At 50.8% G+C, this 10,720-nt stretch overlaps 1 protein-coding gene and 1 long non-coding RNA gene across 7 annotated transcripts; one reads left to right on the top strand and one right to left on the bottom strand.

The window, feature by feature from the left end:
- Positions 1–933, bottom strand: LOC115246638 (uncharacterized). Its single transcript, XR_003885747.1, has 2 exons — positions 875–933; positions 1–312 (listed from the first exon to the last, which is right to left on the bottom strand). It is a non-coding gene; the product is annotated as an uncharacterized lncRNA (long non-coding RNA).
- Positions 934–1,294: 361 nt separating this feature from the next.
- Positions 1,295–9,742, top strand: LOC101066823 (uncharacterized). Of its 6 annotated transcripts, none has more exons than XM_029825581.1 (24): positions 1,295–1,706; positions 2,564–2,596; positions 2,657–2,766; positions 2,880–2,984; positions 3,194–3,289; positions 3,413–3,523; positions 3,883–4,006; positions 4,087–4,525; positions 4,780–4,847; positions 5,033–5,279; positions 5,365–5,543; positions 5,630–5,852; positions 5,933–6,078; positions 6,171–6,486; positions 6,560–6,708; positions 6,792–7,044; positions 7,118–7,233; positions 7,304–7,538; positions 7,601–7,731; positions 7,805–8,051; positions 8,154–8,284; positions 8,368–8,620; positions 8,754–8,860; positions 9,014–9,742. In XM_029825581.1, the coding sequence occupies exons 1-24, from the start codon at positions 1,667–1,669 to the stop codon at positions 9,031–9,033; spliced, it is 3,879 nt and encodes a 1,292-aa protein (XP_029681441.1). In that variant the 5' UTR covers positions 1,295–1,666; the 3' UTR covers positions 9,034–9,742. The 6 variants fall into 6 exon arrangements, with proteins under 6 accessions (XP_029681441.1, XP_029681440.1, XP_029681443.1 ...); XM_029825582.1 differs by having other exon boundaries at positions 1,304–1,706; positions 2,564–2,766; positions 6,171–6,259; positions 6,329–6,486; XM_029825580.1 differs by having other exon boundaries at positions 2,564–2,766; positions 8,196–8,284.
- Positions 9,743–10,720: the final 978 nt, after the last annotated feature.

Raw genomic sequence — 10,720 nt, 5'->3', positions numbered from 1 at the left:
ACCATTGAAACTATTTATTTAAGAACGAAATAAGAATTGCACCAGGATTTGGCTTGATATCCTTTCTACGTACCAGAACTGTGATTTACTATATTTGACTTTTAAACTTTTCTCAGACATATTTAGTCCCCCAGCTGGATCTTATTGTTCCCCAGTGTGGGAGCGACCTTGTCCCGGCTGCTGATATCTGCGTCGCTGTTGCAGCAGCAGCGGTCAAACAGATGTTGACGTTCCTGCTCCGCCAGCTGGGAACATTCTTCTTCTCTGTTTACCAACATTGTCGATTTCCGCCCCATGCTGCCACCTGCTGGTCTGATCATATAAATACAAATAAAACGCAATCGCCACTTTTGAAAACAACTGTTTATGTGGTGATAATCCTATTTATTATTGTCTCAAAAGAAATTAAAACTGTTAAATTGATGACATTTAGCACATTAAGCACCTGTGTTGAAAATTCAATGTGGACAATGCTGTATTAATTTACTTAATACATTAATCAGCTTTAAAACCCCAAAAACCCAGAACTACGGTGAATAAAATATGCAACATAATGTAATGTACAAAAGCGACATCATAGAAATATAGATAGACATTTTTTTCCTCTAATTATTAAAAACGCAACAAAATATTATAGAATAAACAGACATCTATATTTGTTTTGTAAACATTATGTGGAGTCTGTGTAAATTCTCAGTCATCCAGGTCATTGTATCCAAGGTAGTTTTCTCTGTCAACTGGACTGGGTTTCTTCTCTTGAAGACGTTTCGCCTTCTATCCAGAAGGCTTCATCAGTTCTGAAATCGCTGGGGAGAGAGCTTGAAAATATATAGCCCCTGTGGACCATTTGTATGCTAATGATCTGGGTGGTCACCTGAGAGTCGTTAGCAGGGTCGTTGGTCGGGTCGTTCACCTAGTTTCTGTTGAGGTGTCTCCCCTTTGTCTGCTGGGTCACATGGTGATGAGTCACTGGGTCTCTTGGAATGGTGTGAATGTTTGTTTTGCTGTTGGAAGGAGTGGAGGACTGCATTGTATGTGGGTGACAGGAAGTGTCTCAGGCCACCACCTCTGTTTAAGGATGGTTTCTCCAATTTAACATGGATAGCTTCCTTGACCCCCCTTTCGAACCAGCGGTCTTCTCTGGCCAGTATCTGTACTTGGCTGTCCTCGAAGGAGTGCCCACTCTCCTTTAAGTGTAAGTGGACTGCTGAATCCTGACCCGAATTATGTGGAGTGTTGTTTTAATATTTTACAGACCGATAAGTACAATAAATCTTAATTTGTGAACAAATTCGCAACTATTATTATGCTGCGTTCCACTTTCCTGGGAAGTCGGAACCTTTTCTTGCGGTTCGCTAGCGCCACCTAGCGGCGAGTCGCCGGGCTGATCCGGTCTTCGTCAACCAACCAGGAAAGAGGGCTTGCCGTGATCTGGACTGAAGCGGATGAGACCGACAGAAACCTTTGTTCTGCCGCTGCTCCGAGCCCGTGAATGCAGCCTTCCGATCCGCACTCGCGACTCACGCGCTGGCGATCGCATATCGATGCTTTATCGACCGGAAAATTGACAGAATTTATTCGTTCCGCGTTGCCGACTTCCCCCCCACAACGAACGCGACAACCCGAGGTGGACATCTGCACGGGCTGCTTGTCGGTGAGCCGCTAAATGGAAATAAAACGAGGGGCTGAGAATGGAAGCAACCGAGGTGCGTGAACCTTAAAGATCAATTCTTTTTGATAGCGATTTTAAAAAAAACACCACCAGTAAATCCGAACATGTTTTCTCCTGGAGCTTCTGACGTCGGCAGCCTGTCGGGCTGCTCGGCTGTGCTGAGTTTGGGTCTGAAGGCTCCCGGAGCACCTGAACGCATCACGCTCCTATCATCCGTGCACTTGGCTGCCGTAAACAAAGTTCACTCGCGCGGCTTCTGGCGTCAGACGCCTCCCGTTCGCACTTTTTGGTTGATCTGGGCGCACAAAAGAAGCCACTAAAGGGTCAAATAAATGTCCCATCAGCCTCCGCAGCCTGGCCTTGTCCTTGGCAAGGCAGCGGCCGAGCAGATGGTGGGAGAGGACTGCCCCTGGTGGGTTGAAGCCCATCAGCTGCTGCAGGAAGTGCATCCTCTGTGGCACAGATGCGGGGGGGGGGGCGATGGTTGATGCCTCGCCAGAGTCCAGAAGAGGACTTTTCTGGGTGTGCACGAAGCTACGGTGGCATATTTAAGACCTTTGAGAGGTGATCAGCAGCATTCAGGGAGGGAGGCTCTTCCTCCTGAAGGCTGGGGTTGTGGAGGGGGGGGGGGGGCGACCTGGATGTGTGGTCGGAGAGAGCCCCGGGCTCCCCTGGAGCTAGTGGAGCTGCTGGAAGGAGCGATGGGGGATGGTGGAGGCTTTCTGTGCCACGGTAACGGTCATGATGGTTCAGAGATTAGGTTTGGAGTTGCATCAGACCGGCTTTTCAGGCATTAAACCAGGCCGCCGACCAAACGGATCACATGTATTGAACTGGGTTTTATTATTAGAGGCCTCGCACTCAAAAACGGCCTCCTGGATTTGTTTGCAGGTAACGATCTTCCAGTCCAGTATCTGCGCCTCCTGGCCCCGCCTTTGCAGCTCCTGTCAGCTGCGGTGTGGCAAGTAGTGCAGCAGGGACTTGTGGACCACTACGGGATGCTGGAGGAGTTTGTTACCATGGTGACGGAGCTAGTCCCAGAGCTAATGAGCTACAGTCAGAAGGCTCAGCTCATCATGGGCCTTAGGGCCAGGGTGAGTAGAAGCAGCAGCATTCAGGGGCTCGGTTTAGGTTTTCCCTCTTCGAATGACGGCAATAACAGCAGAAATTCAGCGTTGGTGATGGCGATGCTTCGCTTTGTCATCAGCTGGTTCTGGAAATGTGCCGCGGAGAGCACCCGGTGGACATGCAGGCCATCCAGCCCCATCTGGACAGAATTAAAGCCCCCGTCAGCACCGCCAAGGACCACCACGTGAGTCTCCACAGGCCAGGCTGGCCCCCTCCGCGCTATTTTAGTGCTAACGCTGAAGCTAATGTTGCTTAAAAGGAAGAAGATCTGATGTTCTGTTGGTCGGGGATTTGCTGTTAAGGACAGTCTGACCTGTGGGGTTGTTCAAATCTGCTTAACCACATCAGCACTGGTGAACTTACACCCCCCCCCCCCCTCTCCATGTGTGACAGGACACCATTAACCAGGTGGAGGAATCTGAGGTGAACTTTGTGGAGCTGGTGCACTCGTTGCTGGAGGATCCCGTGCAGAGAAAACACTTCTTCCAGGTGAGACACCGTGCACGCCGAAGCGAGTGAAACGAAGCCATATATTTCATGTCCTGTCAATCAAACTGAAGGCTGAAGGCTGTAAATTGCTCAGTGATCCAGAAGTATCTTCATCTGTTACAGGAAATCTTCCCCGCCTACTTTGGCTCAAAGTATGACGCGTCTCTGGAGATGCTGGTGTGGGAATTCATATCAAGGCTGGACGAACTGCTCCCAGTTCCAGATTTCACACAGGTGGCGTGGCTCTTTAAACTCTTTTTGTTTTCCTGATTATTCCTGACGCCAAGCAGGAATGTAATATTTTGGCTCTGGGTTGAGCCGCATTTTACCGCGAGTCTGTCGAAGGTGCCGTCAGAAGCCTGCGTTTCGTATCACGCTAATAATAAAGCAGCGCTCAAAAGGGCCCCAGCTGTCTGATCCCAAGACAGATCCAGAGGAGGGTTAACGAGGCTCAGGTGCGGCACAATAAATCCTCCCCCTCCTCTGACAATCTGCCAAAAACGAAAGCTCGATCAACACGCTGTAAACAGAAATGAGCTCATTTGTGTAGGAAATGTTTCATTCAAATCACACGAATTTTGCTCCTCTCCCAGCTGACGGGGCTTCTGGGAGACGCTCCGACGCTCCTCAACGACTGTTTACGATCCTCTTTCCAGCCGGGGGACATGAAGGCCGTGCTGGAACACCACAGGAAGCTCGGCCATTTTAAACAGAAAGGTGGGATTTTCCAAGCACAAACCCTCATTTATCCTTTCAGTCCTCCGTTTCCGTATTTGTGACCTGATGTTTATCCGTAGATCCTCGATTCTTGCCGATGGACGACTGCATCCTGTCCTCATTGTCTCTGCCTCCCGGAGCTAAACCGGTCATCAGCTCCGCTTCCTCGCCCCAACTCGGAGACGCCTCGGAGCCCAAAGGACACGCCGACGCGCCCATCAACGGTGGCGGCAACGAGAGGTCGGGCAGGAAGGGCCCTGGGGCGGCGAGGCAGAGACAGAAGGACCCGGGCGACTCAGAGGACTGGCAGCTTGGAGACGGCGGGAGCATCTCCCGGGACAGGAAGCCACCGTGCGACGAGATGATCGACCTCACGACATCCGGGGAGACCACAGACACTGAATCAGTGGCTGACGACAGCGGCCAAAGCACGAGGATCGCGCGACTTCTCAGGAAGCGGAAATTGAGCGATGGTGTGGATATTCCCGCAAAACAACCCACGGAAGTGTCAGCGTTCCTGTAAGGATTGCGGATATATCTATTCCTTAATTACTGGTGTGGGGAAATTTTGTCTGTGTTGAATGTTTGATTTGGCTCAAAAGCAAATCCAGACGATAATTCTGCCTGGATTATTCTTTGGACCATGAACATTTAATCCCATATAAACCGTGCAGCGTTGCTGCCATCCATCAGTTAAACCCAATTGCAAAGAAATCTGGGTAATCTGCATCGATAGTCAAATAATCTGTCATTTATTTCCCCCTCCGGTGCAGAGATCCGTCCCTGGATGACGAGAATTCTGGCGAATCTCCTCTGATCTCCATATGGGGAGAGTATACAGGTTGGTAATCTGACAGCCAGCCTGAATCTTATGATCAAGTCATACGCTTAAGTTGCGGAAAGACGTCAAAAACAATCCGAATGTGCCGCTGACCTGCTTTATTTGTAGGTATTTGTAGGTCAAATTGGCTGAAAAGCAGATTTTAATCTTTGTTTTTTATCTTCATGCCACTGTTCCTGTGTTAGATCCCCAGGAAGGATCTTTCTCCGTCATCAAGGACGCTAAAGTTCCCTGGTCTGATGAGGAGACGCTCCACCTGCTGGACATCTGGGGGAAGGACACGGTGCAGAGGGCTCTGAAGGGCTGCCTGAAGAATCGGCACATTTTCACGCAGATCGCGCAGAAGATGGCAGAGCGAGGCTACATGCGGAGCGTGGAGCAGTGCCAGACCAGGATCAAACGGCTGAAGAAGTACTTCCGTCAGAACCACAAGTGGGTGTCAAACGGACCGCACGTTCGCGTCGAGTCACCCTCCATTCCCTGAAATGTTTTTCTTTCCTCTTTCTGGGATCTAAAGAGCCAACTCCAAGATGGAGTACAGGTTTCACGAGCAGCTGGAACGGGTACTCGGCTCGTCGCGCACGTCAAACGCCAGCGAGATCACGTACGACGTGGAAGAGTTCAACGACGACGAGGAGTCCAGAGACGGCGACGAAGATCTGCAGGTTCTCGGCCAAACGATCCAAAGAGAAGTCGGTACGCCCGCCGCCTAAACGGCTCCTCTCCATTGGCCATTTTTCGCCCGCGTGGGTAGAAATGAAAATCCTGTTTGATCGTTTAAGGGACTCGGAGCGTTCCGTGGACGGACTCGGAGACGTTGCTCCTCATCAACACGTGGGGGGAAGACACGCTGCAGCAGGAGCTGAGGATGACGCACAGAACCGGACACATCTTCACCATCATATCCAACAAAATGGCTGCCCAGGGCTTCTCCAGGACGCCAGAGCAGTGCCAGACACGGCTGAAGAGGCTCAAGCTGAACTTCAGGCAGAGCTACCACAACAAGTGTGTGTGCTGGAGGCAGGAAACACCGAAGGAAGGATTCAGGATGCTGATGAATTACTGCTCTTTGTTCCTCTGTCCAGCCTGAAAGAACTGGAGCAAGTTCACTGCAAGTTTTACAACGAACTGGGGCAAATCTTGGTGAAGGACTTCGTTCCGGTGCAGCAGGCAGAGGAACTATCTGGAGAGCTGGACGAGGACCTTTCCTCCTTTACCCCTCAGGACGGGGGTAAATGCTCTCCACCTGTTTAGACCGTCACCCATCAGGCTGCATCTTTCTCTTATTTTCCTGCTCAGAGCTCGAGTCTTTTGTCCCTTCAGAGTCTGTCGGTGCCGTTGAAGACAGGAAGAAAGTGCCCTGGTCTGATAAAGAGACAATCATCCTTCTGGAGATTTGGGGAGACACGCAGGTTGGTAAAGATTCTCAGGTAATTCGGACATGCGTCCGTGTGGAACTCTGGGATGTCTCCTCCATTCAGGTGCAGCGGAGCATACGCCGGTACCCTCACAACGGCCACGTTTTCACCGAAATCTCCGAGAAACTCCGGGCCAACGGCTACTCCCGAACACCGGAGCAGTGTCACTCCAGAATCAAACGCCTGAAAAGCAACTACCGGCAGTGCCGGGAGAGCATCAGGTAGGAGCCGCACGTCTCAGATGCTGTTGACGGGACCCGGGTGTCTGAACCCCACGGGCTTCGCTTTCTTCAGCGCAACCGGCTCCGACAGAATCGACTTCAAGTTCTACGACCTGCTGGAGCAGATCCTGGATAAGCAGCCGTCGACGTCGGCGTCCGCCGTGGAGACGGACGCCATCGAGATATCGGAAGACTCCGACGGCGACGGAGGAAACGACCCGGGTAGATTTGAAGTTTTATGGCGCTAATATCACTTAAATGTGCCTGTAAAGTTGGAAAACCGGGACCTTTTTTTTTCCCGCCAGAGGCAGTTGCCAGCGTGTTGGTGGAAAAGCCGCCACCGAGTTTGTGGTCAGACGGGGAGATCCTGGCGCTCATCGAGATCTGGGGCGAGGAGGACGTCCAGAGGGCGCTGAGGGGATCTGTCCACAACGGCTACGTTTACGCCGAGATCTCGGAGCGAATGCAAGACCTGGGCTTCTCCAAGACCTCAGAGCAGTGCCGCTGGAAAGTCAAATCCCTGAGGAACAACTTCCGACAGTGTTACGACAAGAAAAAGTGCGCTCGGACCGTCAGTCGCTGTCTGACCGTCCGTTTAATCCGCTAACGCGCATCACGTCCTCACTTCTAGGTGCGGGAAGAAAGTGGATTACAGATTCTACACCCAGCTGGAGCAGATACTGGGCCAGGAGGCGGTCTCTATGGACGAGTACGACAGGAGAGACGAGCAGGCAGATCAGGATGCGGGTACGCGTGTTTTCCGTCCACCTGCGATGGTGCCAAGGTCGTTTTCTTTTAACCGCTGCCTCCGCGCCAGCAGCTGCAGATGGCGTCAACTCTTCCTGGACGGAGCCGGAGACGGTGGCCCTGGTCGAGGTGTGGGCGGCGGACGACGTGCAGCACAGCCTGAAAACCTGCGTGCACAACAGCCACATTTTCGCCGAGATAGCGGAGAAGATGACCAGCGTGGGGTTCCCCAAGACGGCGGAGCAGTGCCAGTCCCGGATGAAGCGGCTGAAGAAGACGTACAGGCGCTACTGCAACAGCCGGAGGTAGAACCAAAGAGCTTCGTTCCACCTGTGGGGCATCGCTAAGTTGCTCTTCCCTCCTCCAGAACCGGACGCCCCGTTTCCTTCAGGTACTTTAACCTCCTCGCCCCGGTTCTCGGCGACACCTCCGAGTACGTGGACGAGGACGGTTCCGACGCCACGTCGCAGCCGCTTGTGGAAAAGGGTCCCGACGTGTGTAGGTTGAAGGACGGTCAATTGGACTCGGAGGTAAAGAACCCATCGGGTGAACGTGTCGTTTCTCTACCCAGACGAGCAGGGCGGCCACTTCCTCCAGGCTGACCTGAGTAGAAAGACGCCCTGGTCGGAGCAGGAGACGCGTACCCTGCTGGAGATCTGGGGCGAGGACCCCGTCCAGCTCACGCTGAAAGGTTCCCAGAAGAACCGCCACGTGTTTGAGTACATTTCCGAGAAGATGAGCAACCGAGGGTACTCGCGGACCACGGACCAGTGCTACTCCCGCATCAAGCGGCTCAAATACGGCTTCCTCCATGAAAAGTGAGTGCTGTTTGTTTTAATTTTGGGGGGGGCTTTTTCACGCGACGCTCCTTGCGTGTCGCTGGTGGAGGTTCGTTGTTTTAATCTTTTCGTTGGATGTAGGCAGGATTTTAAATTTTTCAGCGAGATGGATGGAATTTTCAGGAAGCAGCTGAAAGTGGACGACTCGGACTCGGACTTGTTGGTGCCAGAAGAGGCAGAGGAATACGGGGCCGAGGCTGAACTCGGCAGAGGTGAGATTTTAAATTGAAATAGAGGTGATTTTTGAGGGTCAAACCAAATAAGCTGTGGCTTCAACCCCATTTCATGGCTGTAGCGACAGCAAGTGCTCAGTGGATGCCGGAAAATTCCAAGCAGATCTGGACGGACAGCGAGACGGAGGCCCTTCTGAACATCTGGAGGAGCGGAGACATCCAGCAGATGTTGAAGGGCTCGGCGATGAACAAACAGATCTACTCGCAGGTGTCCGAGCTCATGGCCAGCCAGGGTTTCCTGCGCACTCCTGAGCAGTGTCAGAACCGGATAAAGAGGCTGAAGGCTAATTTCCGACAATTCCTGGAAGGGAGAAGGTAGGTTCCTCCGTCCTCTGTCAGGGGTGACGTTCAGGCGGTCTTATCTGTGTTCAAGCGGCGTTGTCTTGCACGCGCGCCAGTTTTTAAAGCTCGTATCAAACCAGCGGCGGCTTTTCCCTGTCGTTTCCAGAGGGGAGAGACAGGAATTCAAGTTCTTTGACCAGATGGTGCAGCTGTTTGGCAAGAAATACGTCATCAACTCGGAGCCTGTGGCCGAAGACGCAGACGACGGCGCAGGTAAGAAGTCGCATCGCTTCAGCCCAGACGCCCAATGATCTGGAATTCCATCATTTTAAGTAATTATGTCAGTGACGCACACACTCATGGACGTGCGGCACTTTTAAAACCGTGTTCTCAGGAGACTTTTCTATTTTTTCTGCCCGTCTACAGACCCGACGCAGCCGTTATGAAGACAAATGGGCCGTGTCCTGACGGCTGGGGGAAGTGTTCCGGTTCACTGGGATTTGTACATATTTCAAAGCCATGACAACCAGGAAGCTCAGGGCTCGAGGAACAAAACTGAACTTCTGATCCTGACTCGGTGGGAGTCACACAAAACGTCCTGTTCTGTCTCTGTATTTTCTTTGCTTTTAAAAGGTCTCACCGGGCACCGCTCTGTCACAACGGTCAACATCTGGCCACACATCTGTATTTAACATCAGGTCATCAGCGTCCAAGAACTACAGAACCCACTTTTCTATTTAGCTCTGCCAATTTTTATAGGATTACTTTTACATTTGCCTTACAAAATATGGAACGATGATCTGGAGTGGACCACTCGATCCCAATGAACTTTTTAATTTCCTGCTTCACTTTTCTAGAAGAGTGTAAAGCTCGAGTGAACGGAAAGTTTGTACACACGCGGATTTTACTTCAAGCTCATCGTAAACTCTTGTCTTTCCAAAGTATGGCGACCAGACTCCAGAGACAAAACTCTTTTTTTACCAAAACACGCAGTACATTTGTTTTTCCGTAATCTACTCAGATCTTCTCTTTTATACAACTTGACTTTGTATAGAACTTTATTTATTTAAATTATTGACTTTGTTCCTTTAAACGTTAATGTGACATTTTCGACATGTTTTGTTTGACAAATAAATTAGTACTGTTAAAATCGGGGGAAATGTTCAGTCAATTCTTTAAAACTGACATTATTCCATTTCCTGTTCTGAGGGAGCTGCTTTAGTAGGGGAATTTGCCCCAGACGGGGTGGGAGGACCTCCAAGGGTGGCTGGAACTTGGCTTTGCTGCAGGAGCTTTGGGTCAACGTGGATGCGCCTGCACCTGCAGGACGCCACCAGGAAGCTGTGGCAGGATCCGCCTTTGATGGAGGCCCTCCTCATCCGGAAGAGAAGGGCGGCGCCGGGATCACCGGACTCGTTACCGGGATCTTCCAAGAACCAAAGGAGAGGAGGGAGCGGCCCGGCCGGCTCTGCTCCCATTCAACCTCCACTTTTATCTCTTGACCTTGGACCTCAATTAACAAAAAGAAAATCCTTTGATTTATTCTGGAACACAATAGCCCAAACGTCTTAAATGTGAGCGCACTTATCGAAGATGCACTTGGGTGAATATTTAAGAAACAAAAACCGTGTTAAGAGTCATTTTCGAGTTTGTTCAGACGTCGGACAGCGAGGAAGTTCTCCAGAAGTGTCGTTACGCAGAAGCTGCTGGAAGGAGCCGAAGTCTTGTGAAGAAAACCATGGACCATGTGATGGGCAACAGCTGGAATTTTACACCACCCTGGGAGTTGATTAAATAATGCATGTTAGCTTAGCATGATCACAAAAGGAAGAAGATGAAAGCTGCTGGACAACTTTGAGTTTTACAAGCAGGAGTTGATTAAATAATGCATCTCGCCTTTGCATGTTAGCTTAGCATGATGACAAAAAGAGGGCGAAGCTGGACAACTTTGAGTATGTGGAGGCCTTTTACTTTCACTTTTTGGATGGAGGCATCACATCAGATTAATGAGACAAAAATAGGCACTAGACACACAATTAACATTGCTTTTTAAATCGCTGCTGAGGTAGGAAAGTAGCAGGAAGTTAAGTTATGAAGAGAATTACTTTATCTTCTTAGCATCTTTTATCTGAT

The sequence above is a fragment of the Takifugu rubripes genome, chromosome 18 (assembly GCF_901000725.2).
Source record: "Takifugu rubripes chromosome 18, fTakRub1.2, whole genome shotgun sequence".
Taxonomy (NCBI): domain Eukaryota; kingdom Metazoa; phylum Chordata; class Actinopteri; order Tetraodontiformes; family Tetraodontidae; genus Takifugu; species Takifugu rubripes.
This window is presented reverse-complemented; position numbering and strand designations above follow the sequence as displayed.